This window comes from Condylostylus longicornis, unplaced genomic scaffold, assembly GCF_029603195.1.
Source record: "Condylostylus longicornis isolate FDR11 unplaced genomic scaffold, ASM2960319v2 ptg000013l, whole genome shotgun sequence".
Classification (NCBI taxonomy): domain Eukaryota; kingdom Metazoa; phylum Arthropoda; class Insecta; order Diptera; family Dolichopodidae; genus Condylostylus; species Condylostylus longicornis.
Window position 1 is genome coordinate 8,399,867 of NW_026577982.1, and position 17,513 is coordinate 8,417,379.

At 22.2% G+C, this 17,513-nt stretch overlaps 1 protein-coding gene across 2 annotated transcripts in view; it reads left to right on the forward strand.

The window, feature by feature from the left end:
• Nucleotides 1–6,222: 6,222 nt before the first annotated feature.
• Nucleotides 6,223–17,513, forward strand: part of LOC129605519 (tumor necrosis factor receptor superfamily member wengen) — a 28,272-nt gene continuing 16,981 nt past the window's right edge. For both annotated transcript variants that reach the window (XM_055515330.1, XM_055515329.1), the window contains exon 1: nt 6,223–6,354. In XM_055515330.1, the coding sequence (XP_055371305.1) occupies nt 6,352–6,354 (3 nt within the window). In that variant the 5' untranslated portion in view covers nt 6,223–6,351. The remainder of the gene's footprint in view (nt 6,355–17,513) is intronic.

Sequence of the window (17,513 nt, forward strand, 5' to 3'; positions counted from 1 at the left end):
AATAGATGGAAAAAATATAATAATTTTCAATGAAGTTAATTTCATTTTATATTTGAAAAAAAAAATTATTCTTTATGGTACTAAACTTTCAATCGAAAAATTTAGTTATTTTGAAATTTATTATTTATGTTTCAGCAATAATCCTATTTTAATAATTATTTTTCATAGAAATTTTTTATTACAAATAAAATTTTGTTCAGTTATATAAAAAGAATTGATGCATAAGTTTGTGTTTTATTTTGAAATTTATAAAAAATAAATTAACATTATATTAAAAAATTATTGTATAATTAATATTTGTATTTTAATATTCAATCTTCCATTTAAATGCAAAAATTAATTTTGAATAAATTAAAAATTTATTATTTTTTTTTATAAGAAGAAGGCTTAATTTTAGGTAAAGAAGAAATTAATTTTTGATTATTTATGTGTTTTAAATTTAAAAAAAAAAAAAAGCAAAACAAATTTAGAAGTATAAAAATTTGTCCAAGAAACATTGATTGGAACGTTCTATTTTGAAATTCCTCTGTATGTAAATATTTTATCTAAGTAAGAATTAAGATGTATTTGTAATCAAAAATTATTTTAAGTAATTAAAATATGCAAAAATAAAATTTAAGAAAGATATTTTTAATGGCTTTTATTTTAACAGGTTCATTTGAAGTATAAATACATAATTATATGTACATACATATGTATAGGTTTATAACCATAATTATGAAAAAAAAGAATTTGTGTTTTATATTTTATAAAAATTTCAATTTATTTGAAATTAAAAAGACAAATATTTTTCATTTTTAAGTTGGCTTTTTTTTATAGAAATACATTGTATGTATGTACATATACAATTTCTGTTTTTTCTACGAAAAAATAATTAGCGAAATTTTCATGCGATATCACGACTTTATTTTTAATAGAAAGAAAAAATATCAATGATATATTTTCCATTAATGACTTTTAATCAGTCTTCCTGACAATTTCATGATTTCGTCCTCGGACAACTTCTGGTTTTTATCAGCACAAAATTTAACCAAATGGTGATTTATAGTCTCGTCATTATCGAAGGTTTTTCCATTCAAGTAATTCTGCGAAGAACCAAATATTTCGTTTTCTGATAATGCAAGGTCAGAAATATATGGTGTATGTAATATCACTTTCCAACCAAGATCGGAATCGGTTAAATCCTTGGTATCGCCATCATTAACTTCTTTTGACCGTCTTGAGCGTGGCTTGTATTTGAGTGAAAAATCTTCCAAACGGAATTTAATAAACCGATCCTGGTACAGTGCTTCTTTTAAGACTTCATCACTATACATATCACGTAACTTTTCAGTAGCTTGTGCTATGCTTTTTCCTTTGCAAAAATAAAAAAGCAAAATATGTCGAAAATACTCCTCCTTTGATTTCATATTAAAATTGATGCCTTTCTCCCATCAAATAAGCAATAATAGTTAATAAAAATGAACCGCAATTTTTTCCAAAAGCAAGCCGAAAGTGACAGCTAAGAAATGACAAAAGCAGCAAGCATTGACAGATGTAATTGAAATGTATTTTTAGAGCCATTTAAACGTGAAAACTCTAATTTCTTTTTCGACAACGTTACTAAATCATTTTCACTTTCTAAATTAGATTTATTTTAAAATTAAATAAATATAATATGATATAATATTTATATAATATTTATTATAATTAGTTTACTTATATAACATTTACAAAAACATTAACTTGATCCAAATATTCCAGTTCCAATAAGCAATATAAATTATTTAAATAAATAAATCGATGTATGTATATAAAATATAAATAATAATGCAAATTATAATAATTATATACACACAAGATTTTAAGCACTTACATAATATAAATATATTGTACATTATATAAATGAAAATAAAACGCCTTATACTCGTACGCTTCTTATTATAAATGATTCTTATAATGTCTTCAATAGTTTAGCAAAGAATAGTAATCAGCACACTTTGTTTTAGCATATTTTCAAATCGTAATGGTAACACTATTACAAATTGTGCAAAAAAAAAAAAGAAAAACAAAAAACGAGAAAGAAAACTACATTTTCGTTTTATATATTAGATGAAGAAGGCTATCAAATTTTAAGAAAAATCTACAACTACTATTGTATGCCTATGCACACTTATTGCATGTTCGTTTTACAAACACGTATACATATCGATGGTTCCATACAAAAGTATGCTAACTCTAAACGCTTAGTTCGGCGGAAAATCAATTTGAAGTTTTTTTGTCTTCTTTTAAAGTATGATATCTCTGCAAATAAGAAACATTTCATTTTCAATTATTGAACAATTGCATAATTGAAGCAAATTTAGTAGCATTAAAGCTGGATTCATTGGTTCGTCATTTTTGAGCTGACCTATTTGTAGTCAAACTATTTTTTCTCTTGATTGTTTATTGGTTCGTCTGAAAGAAGCTGATCGTTTTTTTTTATTATGATGCATTAAATATTTTTTTAACAAGAATTATATGTAATTTTTAATAGTTCAGTATACGTAAATTTGACGTTTTAAAAAAATTCCGAGAATCACCAAGAAGTTGATTCAATTTTTGAGAGAGAGAAAAAATGCTGTATTAAAAATAAAGAGAATGTCAAAAATTCAAATTTTCATACAAAACCAAATGAATCCAACTTAAACAAGTAAGCATTTCAATGACGAATACCAAACTTAAAGTTAAATAGAAATTCCAACTAAAATTAGAATTTTTTTACAGGTGGTAATTCAACACAAACTCTAATTAAAAGAAATTTTTAAGAATCAAGACTTTCACATAGCCCCCACACTTGTTAAAAAATTCATCGTTACGAAAATGCTTAAAATATTTCGGCTTTCAACTATATTTGATTATTATTATAACAAGACAAGTTAACATACAAACTTTGGAAAAAATTACAAGCTACAAATAAAAGTCGGATTACTTGAAATCAAAGTATATCTACTAACTTGAAATAGCATATACTCCCTTACAAAAATTATGTATAAAAAGCAGATAAATCAAAAGTAATAATTTTTGAATAAGCCAAATACAAAAAGTAGAGTACAGATTTCAACTAAATATTTACAGTTTTGTGTAACATAGTTTATGGAGTTTTGTATGTATAACATTTCAAAGAAGACCATCTCCGTGAAAAATATTTTAATTAATTTGGAATAGTTTTGCTTGGGATCAGTAACATGTTACATGTACATATTATAATACATATATCTACATAAATTATATATTTCAAGTTATTTATGTATATTTATATCTATATCTTTACATTTACGATATATGAATAAACTGGAAAAATACAACAAAACAAAATAAAAGAGAAAAACACGATCGTTGTTTTTATTTTTATTTTTAGTCTTATTTTAATCGTAAGAAAGTTAAGATCGTTATAAGGAAATACCGCTTAAAAAAAATTTAGTATATAAAGAAAAATAAAAAGAAAAAAATATATATGTATATATAAATATACTACACACTCTACTACACTGTTTATATGTTTATTCAAAGTATTCAAATAATTTTATAAGGAATTTCAGCGAAGTAGTAAAAATACAATTTAAAGATTTTAAAATAAAAATTTAATTTTTGTTATTTTTGGTAAAAAATGTTAAAAATTTTAATGAATTTTAAAATATAAATAATTGTTATAGAAATAATATAAAAATAATAATAAATATAAAAAAAGAAAAACTAACATTGGAAATAAGCATATACAAAATATTAGAAAATTAAATAATATGAAATTCACAGCACGAAATTTATTAAAAAGAAAAATAATATTAAATAATATCGGCAAAAGGAATATAAACACTGTTATAATTATATACTATATTATGTAGGCATATACGATATTAAAAAAATTATAATACATAATTGGTGTAGTTTATGATATTGTTATATACAAACAAGCATATGAAATATTTGTAAACTACATAGGTATTGTAAGCATTATACCTATGTAGTTTACAAACAATAATAATCTTAATAAATATTCATGATATTATTGCATTATTATAAAACACAAATAAGTATATAAAAGATCAATCCAAAAATAATAATAATAAAATACAATGTATAACAGTTGACTTTAATATATTGTTATAATTCATGTTAATAAAATAAAATATTATATGATATTATTATTATAATTTGTGCTATAAGAAATGCAGTAAATATTTATGTTTGCTTTGCAAGTATATCATTTAAGAAGACAATTGATGTTAAGGAAATCTTATAAAAAATAGAAATATATTTGTACATACGTACAAAATGTACATTATATAGTATATGTATATACATATAGTATGTGTATAGTGTTGTTTACTTTGTGTTTTTCATGTTGTTGTAATAAGAAAACATAATTTAATTCTACATAATATTTACGATATAAACTAATTTTTAAAAAAGTATTCGTAATATTGAGGGTCATTTGGATTGGATAGTCATTTTTATTATAATAAATAAATCTTGATAATATTTTATGAAATTTGAAATAGAATATACATACATAAGTATTTGTGAATGTAGCTACGCGTATACTATGTACATATGTTCACACTTATGTAAATAAGTAGGCACAATAAATAAGATTTAAATGATTGACTGCTCTGGCCAGATTATGCTTATATTCATGTTTTTGAATAAAATATGTTTATATCTTATATACATATACTAATGTTATATGAAGTATAATTACATAAATACATACATATACGATATTGGATCTTAAGTTAAAAAAAAAAAAATTAAATAATACCATAACAATAAAAAAAATAAATAAAACGCGCCATAGAGAGTGGATTGAATTTTTTTTTTTTTTTGATTTTTCTGTTTTCTCATTTATTTTTATTGTTTTTCATCTTAATATTTTTTGTTTTTATGATTATCATTTTTAATTTGTTGTATGTTGCATACACATGTGTACACATATTTTAAAATATATTTTTAATATATTTTAAATATGTATAAATTTTAAATTAAATTTGTTTGTAAATAAAAATATATATAATATCTACAATAACAATAAATAATTTTCTCTGTGGTTTTCTTAAAATACAATGTATTTTATATAAGTAGTTTATATTATATACTTAGCTACAACCATACATATATAATTATACTTACTTACAATATCAGTATAGGCACTTATATACATACATAGGTACGTGTGTATAAAATTTTCAAATTTTGTAAAAAGACTGCATTACAGTATTGTACAAGAAAAGTTGTACCGTACTCATCTATACAATTAATACATATATATTAATATTATTTTAAAATTAACCTATTCAATAAATAAATTTATAAAATATTTAATTAAATTTTAATATGTATTAAACAATTATAAAATTATATTTATAATTTTAAAGAAATATTTTAATAATTTATTAAACCTAACTTCAAATAATTGCGGTAATATTAGTACAATATCAACACTCAATTCACAAACTATGCGTAATTTACAAGTTCAGATGCTTTATCATCTGAGATAATGAGAATATTGTACCGCACATTGTATACTTACATTACATATTACTGCAATTTTGAAGTTTGGGAAAATGTTATACTTAATTAAAAATGTTATACCTACTTAATATATGTATATATTTATAGCATTTTAATTAAGTATATACTGTAATCGATTCTAATTCCATATTATGAAAAAATGTTAAAAAATTTCAATTGAAAATATGAAATATTAAATTACATGAACTTGGCTGTGCAGTTTAACTGTTATATTTTATTTAAATTTGATGAACAGAATTAGTTTAAAATATGTTAATATATTTAATAATTTTGACTTATTAATATTGTATTCTTCTTTGTTATTTTAATTATAGATATCAATCAAGTTCTGGTGCAAAAATAGTTCTTTAAAAATAATAATTAAGAAAATAATTCATAATAAACTCTACTGCAGGATTAAATACATATACCTATTTACAAAATAAAAATTTTTGAAACAATTAATTAATTAAATAAAATATAAGTAATATTAAAATTATAATGGTAATTTGATTAAATATGTATATATACAGTGTCCAAATACATATCAATACCTATATACATATATTATTCTCATTTAAGGTGAAAAATTTTTAATAATTATTATTTAACAATTCAGTTGATGTTATGATTTTGATATATACTTAATTATAAAATAATATTTTTATACGAACATACTTAGCTATGTAATAGCATAAATGGTAAAAAATTTGTACAATATTAAGCTACTTATATCTAAAATGCACATAAATGAATAAACTGAATATAATTGACATTAATTGTATTGGATTATCACAAAAAATTACATTAATGATATTATAAATGGTAAGTAATTATTATATGTTATATGAAATATAATAGTTTGATAACTTTTATATAATATATATTGCGTGTATAGCTTATTACATTATAATTGTAGGCATTTACATAATTATACTAAAATATTAACTCTAAACAATATTTGACAACTCATAAGTAATGAAAAATCAAATGTTATTTATTTTGTCAGATTTAACCTGCATTTATAGATTTTTCCAAAGTTGATCTTGTTTCTCATGAGTACCATCAGTTCTTATTTATGGTGGTTAAGAAAAAAATCTCAAAATCCAATTTATTGGCCATTGGAAATTTTAAAGTTCCAATGTCTAGGGTCAATAATGTGATTTCGTTGAATTTCTATAATTAATAACAAATTAAAATTAGAGCTATTATCAGATATTTATAATAAATTGTCTTATTATTTTTTATTTAAATTACTTTGAAAAAAAACTGTTTTGAAATAGAAGTCCCTAAACTACCTTGTTATGCTGTACATACCGAATATAATTATGTATTTTGTATTACGTAATAAGTATTATGTATATATACATATTTCATAAAATTAATGATGTGAGTACTGATAGAATAATTTACCTTGTTCTTATAGCAAATAAAATATAATCATATGATTTTTTCATAAACCTTATCAAATAATAGTAATTGATTGCAAATAATAAATAATTCACTATTAGTATTTAATTATAAAATACATAAGAATTTATATTAATAGTGATATGATTATCAGAGAAGTTTAAAATTTGAGTGAGCATATAAACTTGAAAATTGCATATCTATATTTACATAAGATTGGTAATATTATCGAGATAACAGAATACTTACTATAAAATATAAAAATTAGTACAAATTAGCTTAACACACCCTTGATTTATTTCAATTATTATGATACGATAACTCTTAAATATTTAGTAGAAGGTATTGTGATTTGTAGAAAATCAAGAAAACTAGTTATACATAAGTAAATTAAATTGCGTATACATATCGTTCGTTTGAGTAGAACTTAAAAAAATTTTAAAGTTTTTGAATTAATATGTTTGTTTTTCTGGTGTTACCATTATTTTTATAATTTGTTATACTGAAGCGGTAATTTTTAAACTAGAGAATTCGCGTTTTTGCACGAAAATGAAATATATTAAGGGCCTATTTCTATATTGATAACTCGAAAATGGTTTTTTTTTTTGAATTATGCCACTGTTGCAGCAAATGAGTGACATATAAATTAAATTATGTTTTGGGAAAAATAAAAGAAAATTGAATGTACAGCAGAATCTTTGTTTTTTAATGACTTCCTGATGATCATTTACTATAATTTGTAAAAAATGAGCTTATAGAATATTGGAACCTTTGTTCATTATAAGGTGGTTTCACTGTTTTTTTTTATGTAAATATAATAATCATGATAATAAAACATTTCATCTCTATAATTAAATTATTCTTTAATTTAATTTAATTATCATAGCAATAAATTTATACTTAATTGTGTTAACATACAGTCTACTTTTATTTTCCTATTAATATTAAAGTACATTGTAAGTTATTATTAATATAATTACTTAAGAAGTTGACTAATCTATAAATTTTTTGAAAAATGACGAAATACTTATATTTTAAATAGACGAAAACTCTTTAACAAGTTCATAGGTTACTCTATTTTAAACTTAACATTTTTTTGAATAAGCGAATATGAAAATCTAAAAGATAAGTAAATAAAATTTTTATTTATACTTACAACATAATCTGAATTTGTTGTAATAGTAAAGTGAGGGTACTAATTGATATACAATTCAGCAATTCGCACATATAAGCTGAATTGCGTATTAATACCGTATTATAGCATTTTGGAAGTCAAGGATGGCATGAATTTATGTGGTAACTACTTTTGTTATCTTTTTTTGAAATCACGAATATTTTGATTAAAATTCTAAATTTTTCCAGTTTATTGTTTTAAAAAATTCATTTAATGTAACTAATTTAGCCATTCTATATATATATATATATATATATATATATATATATATATATTCCATAATATATATTCTATTAATGCACAATTTTTAAGATGCATTTTAAGATTATAAAAATAGAGTTTTTTTTTAAAACTATTTAATTAAAAAATTAAAATTCGTGCTATAAACAAACTTGTATTCTAATAATTGTCGTCGACGTATTCTTTTTCTAAAATTAAAATATTTTTTCTGCAATAATTTGTTATACATTTACTCGTATATCAATATATCATGTGTTTTTTTAGTTCGTACATACATAAATGCATAATATATTATGTTCATTTACTTACGTGTATAAATATACAATTACTGAGTGTATAACATTAATTTTTATAATGCCTGATGTATAAGATTCCATATTATATATTCTATTGGAACAAACAGTATAACATAGAGGACTCGTGTGTATATATTAAGTAATTTATTTTTTCATCATATTCCATAGCAATTGATTATTTTAAACTAAAAATATAAAAAAATTAAGAAAAATTAAGAAAAAAATGAAAATTCATTGTTTACATTTTATAAAATTTCATTCATAAAGCGTGTTAATTGTTTAAAAAAAATATGAAAGTATAAAGAGGATACAAGAAAATAAAAATTGTATGGAAAAACTGAATTAAAACTAGAAGTTACTTTTTAATTACATACACATACTACATACATACATATGTGTTTGAATGTAATTTGTGTGCATTTGAAGATCTAAAAATGGGGGACAACGATAAGGTGTGTAAATGCATGTTCATTTTGCTTCCTTTTAATTCTGTTTTTCAATTTTGTATTTTCTATTTTTTCAACATATGCATCAAAATGTGGCATGTGCCACCAGATGCACATGCAACCCTTATACTTGTATTCAATATGAATAATATTTTAGTACATATATTTATATGTACATATAGAAATATGTATGAGTTTGAGAGCAAAAAAAAAAAAAATTAAAAATTATGGTGATCTTTTTGATTTTTCTTTTTGTCTTTATTTTTCTTGAGATGAAGAACATGAGAAGTTTCCAAAAATAGAATTTGTTGAACCAATTGTTGTTTATTTTGTGTGTTCTCGATTTTTCTAATTTTGCTTTTTTCTCCTGTTTTTTTTTTGGGAAAATTAATTTTTTTTTCTTTTGGTTTTAATTTTGTGATTTTTCTCATCTGTTTGTTTATAAAAGAAGTATAAAATAAGAAGAAAAATAAGAAAAAATAAAAAGAGTTAAAATTGGAAAAATACTAAAAATAAAATAAATTTTTATTTCTTTGATTTTGTTGCTATTTTATTTATAGTTTCTATATAGATAGTATATATATATATATATACATACACACATAAGTTGGTTTAAAATATAAGTATTGTATTTTAAGAAATTGTAATATTGTTGTCTTTTTCGTTTGGAATATGTGCGGTTTTTCTTTTCTTAATAAATTTAAATATTGAAAAAAAATTAATTTATTTTAATACGAGTAATGATTTCAATATTTTATACATTAGTTTCGCCAAATTCTAACCAAACCAATTTTGATGAATTTATTTTTAATTTTGAAAGAGAACGAAATAGTGAACACTATTAAAATAGAATAGCTTTTATGGCACCTGTTATACTGACTATATCTCAAAAACAAAATTTTTAATTTACTGTAAATTAAGATTTTACTCGATCTTTTAGGAACTAACTGTAAAAATAGGTTTAAATAACAATATTCTATGTATTAAGAGTTTCTATACGTATTCCATTACTCTTTGGTTCCATTTGCAGATCAGAAGAAGTCGAAGATAAAATCTGATGATCAGCTTTTCATCGGATTCATATTTAATCTTAGTTTTAATCCAATATGCAACCTTTAATTTAATCTTAAATACACCTTTAATTTTGATTTACTTTTAATTTGAATTTTTTTTTAAAATAAAATCAAATTTTGATTGCCTAAGACTCTAAATTATTTGATTGTGTCTTAACATTTTCCTATTTCGAACTTCACTTTATTAAATATTTGAGTTTTACTGTTTCGTTTTAATTAAAATATATGAGGTTATTTTAAGCTTTAAAATTAAATTTAATTAAAACCGTTTACGTAAACGTTTTACGTACAAGAGAAAAAATTTCTTTGACTTATTTACCCGGACATCGCAATTCTAGTAATACCGTATCGATACACAATTCAGCATTTACGACTTATTAGCTGAATTCAGCATTAACACAGTACTTTTATTACAATTCCGATCTCGGGATTATTTAGTGTATTCTGTTTGAATTCCGTAATTTGTTTAATGTTGAATACCCTATAGTTTTTCTGAATAACGATTTTTTCATTTTAAAAAATTTTAATTTTATTTTGTACATTTTGTGATTTTTAACTTGTTTTGTATATTTTTTTTAAAGAAATGTTTTTTCTTTCAATTTTAGTGAATAAAAAAATATTAGTTTTAAGTATATATCTTTTTTTAATGGTTTTAGCAAGTTCAAGAAAGTTTTTAAGTTTATATATAAATATTTTATGTACGTATACTATATTCGATTAATAGTTAGGTATTTGCAAATACTCATACGATTCTCAATTCGAAATATGATCTTATATAAAGTGAACATTTGAAGGAAATTGTAATTTTTTACAAAATCATTCAAATATTTTTTTTGAATTAAAATTAAATAATGTTAAGTATAATACTTATATAGAATTCAAATTACTTATTTTCAACATTGTTATACAAATAAAGCTTAAATTTTTATAACTAAAACATGTCATGTTCTTCTTGAATTTTAATGTTTTTTTTTTATTATTATTAATAAAACAGAAATTGCGTCTTGTCAGTATAAAATATTCTAAAAATTTATTTAAACTTTGTGGTATTTACAATAAATTATAAAATTTTACTGTTTTAGCTTTGATAATGCTCATTTTTAATACAACATGTATATATACTTATAGTTATACATATATAAATGTAAGTATACTTACAAGAACATGTGGGTCTTGGTTGATAGAACAATTATTGGTTTTGGTTTTTAAAATTTATTTATATAAATAAATTATTCGGGAATATGAGCATTTATTTTTATCTTAATAAATTTTGGAATTATTATTCTATATTTTATTATACTTAGTTGTTTCCAATGAATTTGTTGCATTTTGAGCAATTATCTCAAAAATTCTTTGGAATAAAATTGTATAAGTAATTAACTTCACATATATAAATATATATATATACCACTTGACGCATACTTAATTGCGCTTTAACATTATTATTGTACATTATTGTATAGTTTAGCTACAGCTGTCAAACATTAATTATATAAAGGGATTCAGGTTGCGAATAGTATATTCTTAACCTTTACATATTCCTATTCTTAACCTTTACATATTCCTCTTCTTTACTATACCTACTCCTTACATACTATTTATCTTTTCAACAGTGTAAAAATACACATGTTAGAAACTGAGTCTATATATGTATCCAAAATTATTAACTAAATATTTTTCAATAGGATTAAAAATGATTAATTTTTTTATTTGAAAAAATTATCTTATTATATAGAAAAATATTTGATTTGAGCACTATTTTGGAAGTATTATAAGTATAAAAGCTTTCCGGCCGTGAAATATGTAAATAGATTTAAAAAAAATTGAATCCATGTCGGCAAAACGGCGTCTGTTTACAAATCAGAATTTGTTTCTTCATTTAGAGAAATCTTATGTATGTACATATGTATATGGGCAAAAATGATTCATTTTAAAATAAAATATGAATTTTTTATGAAAATAGAATTTTTCTATTAGAAGAAACTGAAGAAAATTACTTAATCCTATTTTAAGTAATTAAAAGTTTTTGCACAAAATAAATTTTTCCAAAAATTATTCACTCTTAAACTTATTCAATTTTAATTCGGTAAATCATTCGACTTCTTATGATTGTGCAAATTAATTCAATAAATCACATTGCACTAAAACAATAAAATTAAAATTGTTATTAATTTTGTTAAAATATATACATTTAGAATTTTAAATAGAAATTTTACAGATCGACATAGCGATATATCACTAAAAATAGCTTATTAACGGTACCTTACCATGGAAAAATGTGTTTCCACCGAAAATTCAACATTAGAAAATTGATGCCATCACATAACCACCTTTATTGTATGCAGTTAATTGGAATATTAATGTTTGCAACTTTGTTGGTTCTGCAAAATTCTACCATTGGTTAATTGGTTGGTTGACTCACATTTGATTTTTAATTTTATGAAATGACATGAGTATACTTAATAGAAATCGGTGCTGTTCTAAATGTGATATATGAGCAAATTCTTTCGATAATCTTGAGAGAATAAGCGTGGTTAAATAACATCCCTGCGATCATTCATCTATATCTATGGATTAGATACAATTATAAAAAATCAATTAATTAAGATAAATTTCTCAATATTAATGAATTTTGAAATGAAAAACTCTAAAACCTGAAATATAAATTATTTTTTGGATAAAAGACATAAACTAAAACAATAATAATGACTAAATTAACTTTGTAACTGTTTTCTTTTAACCATTGTCTACTCTAATACCCAGCATGGTCATTTTGAGTTCATTAACCCTTTTATAAAATGAAAAACAGGAATCTTTTGATAAATTAGTTTGAAAAACTTGCTTCCATCCAAATCTTAGTCTAATGCACATCCACACATCTGCACATGTACATATAAAAATCTTCTAAAAAAATAAATTTTTTATTCTGCTTATCTCAGGTTTTTTTCGCTTTCTGTTTTTGGTTTTTTAATAAAAAATTTTTATTTTGTGTTGTAAATTAATTTTTTAATTTTAAATTCTACAAAAAATGTCATAACATTAGGATTTTTTAAATCATGTTTTCATTAATTTTAAAATCGTTTGTTTCCTATGTATAAAACCTACTCAAAGTTCAAAGTGTAATCAAAGAACTCACATCTTATGTAGATTATTTTTATGCTACAAAGTTTGTGTTTTTGTGTTCTAATGTTATTAAATATTAAAAGTTTATCAGAAAGCAAATCTTATTTTAATTTACAAGCCCACAAGATTTTTTAGTCCAATGTTTTTCATTATGTTTGTATATACATACTCGTATATACAATATTAAGTTGGATTATAGCCAATTGTGAATTAATGATGACGCGTAGTATGCGTTAACAAGGAATAAAATGTTTATTTTAATTTTTCTTTTGACATTATTACATGACAAGCGATTAGGTAGACAATAATTTTTCTACATGTACACGTAATAGTAAAATAAAATTTAAAAAGAGTTTCGGAAACTGTGGTCACAATTGTGAATAAATTATTAAAAGAAAGTTATTCAATAGGTAAACTTTAATTTGAATTCCAATATTTGTGTTTTATATTATTTGAACTAATGAATCTTGCTCGTCTAAAAAGTTTTAAGAGTTGTAATTTAAAAATGAAAAGAGTTACAAGTGTATAGGGATTTTGTAATTCAAATCGAGGTTTTTTAATTTTCCGCCATTATGTAGTTTTTGCAACAAAGAGACCTTCGCTTATTGACAGCTGTCAAAGTTAAATATTGTGGTTCGTTATTCAACTTCTACACATTAAGTTTAAAAGTAATATGGAACGGTTTAAAATCATTTTATTTTCGGAATGACAGAACGGCAACTAAATTTAATCTGATTTTATGCGAGAGTGTATTCTCAAATAAAATTTGAGAGATTTTAATTGAAAAACCTTGTACATCATTAAAATTTATATAACCACTAACATTTATTCTGTTAATGCATTTTACAAATTCGTATTATGTAAAATTTTAATCATAGCAATAAATTCTTAGCAGTGGATTGTTAGACAAGGAGGATTCTTGTATTGTAAATATTGTGGGCATTCTAATTAAGATTCTGAGTAAAAAAAAATTGCAGCATAAGTAAATTTATTTCAGGTCTTAAGTGTATATAAAGAAAAATTTAAAATTTAAATTAAACTTTTATTTTTTATTTAAAAAAAAAAAACAATAATAAAATTTCAATTTCTTAAGTAGAAATCCTATATAAACCACACACTCGTATTATGCGTTAAAGATTAAATAAATCAGGTTTAAGAGGTTTACGAGCACTTTTTGTAATCTGAAAATTCAGGTTTTCTGAGATATCGTATTTCTTTTTAAAAAAAGAGAAGCAAATCAAATGAAAAAAGAAAATCTTCTCAATTTTAAAATAAGGAAATAAAAATATTCTGCTTGTTACTTGCTCGTATCTCTTGATAAAATGCAAATGTATAAGTTTATTTACAGATATATATGAAGGTATATCTACTATTTGTTGAAATTATTGAAAATATTTTAGAAAGTTAATATCTCCTATATCTCATCCTACAGCTATAATTCTAGTTTTCTGGATTTACTTTTGTACGAGAAGGTAAAAAAGAATATTGAAGTCTTATACGATATTATAATGAAAATAGTTGATAACAACATAAATCATTTATATTTAATATTAATACATGTAGAATTTTATGCTTAAATATATGTATATATGCATATATGCATGCATGTGTGTAATTTACATTACATTCTTGACATTTTAACCATTCTATGATGTTACAACATCGTTTTTAGGTAGAAATTGACTGACGCAATTTTGTAAAATTTATTATCGTAAACTTTTCGAAATATAAATATTTCGAATGTTAATTGTAAAATATTGCCAATATTACTTATTAATTACTATTATTATTATTATTATTGCCAATATTACAGTTAACATTTGTGATACATCTGCATACTAAGGTTCTTATGCTATTAAAATTAATATTGAAACGTGTTCATTGTAATGACTGCCTTTGTGTCAAATATTTGTGTAGTCTGAACAGATTATTAATATTAAATTATGACCAAAATGTGCACTGTTGCGCTACCCGAATGGAGGTAAGTGAAAAACCCCTGTAGCAAAATTATTTTTCGAGTCACTTGTAGATTTTTATTATTAAACTGCCATTGTGTTTTTTTTTTTAGTTCTACAAATAATTTTGTGAATTTTACTCTCTGGTTTAGAGATCCAGATTCAATTGTATTAAGAGAATTTCCTTTAATTATTGTTAAAATATAATCGAATATTTTCAGTTCATATGGTTCAACTACATTCACAGTCTATATCTTTTATTGAATCACTTAACTGAATTTATTGTTTTGTACTCAAAAAAATTGAGTATGTACTGTATGAATTTGTATTTTGAAAAATATTATTAAAAATTATTATTTATGCAAATGTACTGCAAAAATGAATGCAAATTGTATGTATATAAACGTATATATGCGTTTATTATTTAAGATTATAATAACATGAAAAAGATTTTAGAATTATTGTGATTATAATCTGCTCATAATTCAAATTTATATATAAGTAAACGTGGCGCGGTATTCTATCGACATTTTCATATTTATTTATGCGCCTTTACCTTCTTATATTCCGTATTTTTTCTTTTTCTCTAGGTAAAATCGCGGTGAACCTTTAATTTTTGTTTTTTATTATTTTGTTTACAGTCTAATTTATTAAATTTTAATATTAAGTGTAGGTATATAAAATAAAGTAAATCTGTAGAATTTCTTGCACATAGAATTTTTCAAAAGAAATTCTTAAGAAATTTTTGCAATTTAATTTTTTTATGCATTTGCAACGATATTGTAAGAGTCCATGTCGGTTTGATTTTACAACTTAATATAAATTATAACAATGGTTATAATTTCATAAAATTATATTTGAACCTTAATTATTCATATTTTATTCTTCTCTATCTTTCGTTTTCGCTAGTTTTGATAGGATTTTCTACTCTAATGATTTCTGATAGGTTAAGTTAGATATCGTCTCGGTATTTGCGAATCTTTTTAGATTATAGTTGTGTACCATTTCCCATAGCAATTCTTTGAATAAATACATGATAGTATTTATTATTGGCATTAATCTATAAGTAGTACTTAAAACACATTTACAGATTTGAATTATGGTTCCATACTTAAGTATATATGTATATATACAATATGACATAATTGAAATAAGCACAATGTAATTAAAATGTTTATTAATCTTATTAATTCTAGTCTGGCACTTATTTACGGACATAACATCCGTAAATTATTTAAAAATCCCAATTAAAATATAAAAAAAAAACTTGTTAAATAATTTTTGGTGGGAAAATACTAATTGTGTACAACATATGTATAAATGTATGTATGTAATTTTAATTTTTTTAATTTAACTTATTAAAACAAATGATCGTTATCAATTTCTTGTAAAAATTGTCTATCACAGTTTATTGATCTAATATAAAATGAAAAAATTTTACTGTCTAATTTGATAAATTTAAATATTCCTTATAAAGATTAAGTATGTATGTATGTATAAGTAAAAGACAATAATTAATTCTACTTTCAGATTATTTTCCGTTATAAGAATTTCAATTTCAATTTGCGCTTGTATATGAGCACGTTTTCTTTTTATTGATTATTTCTCTACATGTGCTTTTTTAATCACTATTATTTACTTATTGAGCTGAAAATATAAAATTATACAGATATTTTATGTTGGTATAGATGGTTTCGCAGTCCGTAATTTGAATAATTCACCCAATTAATTTGAATTCTTATAATTATAAAATTAAACCATTGGTTTGTTAAATAGTATATTTGCCTCAATGAACACATTTGCTTTAAAATCTAATGTTCTAATTACTTATATTAGACTCTTAGTATTGTAATATGTTGATTTGTTGCATACTTTTAGGAAAAGAGCAATAATATTGAAAAACGAGCATTAATAGTTCGCTTAAAGTTAAACAGATTGTGGTTACAATATTTTGGGCTGCCGAATTTCAGTTTTCAATTTAAAAATTGTATAGAGATATTAAAATCACATTGAAATTTTCAAAACTCTACTTATGTGTGAATTCTTGCATATTCTTTGAATGAAAGACTCTGCATTACGTCTACGTTTAAACGTTATATATATATGTACATGTATAGACTGATTTTTTTCTAACAATAATTGATCAATTCGACATATTAGAACGGACAGTATGGAATAAATAGTAAAAAATATATATATTCTTCTTAATATGCCGATCATAACAATAAATCGTTTTTTTTTTTAAACTTCCGTTTCTTAAAACGCGC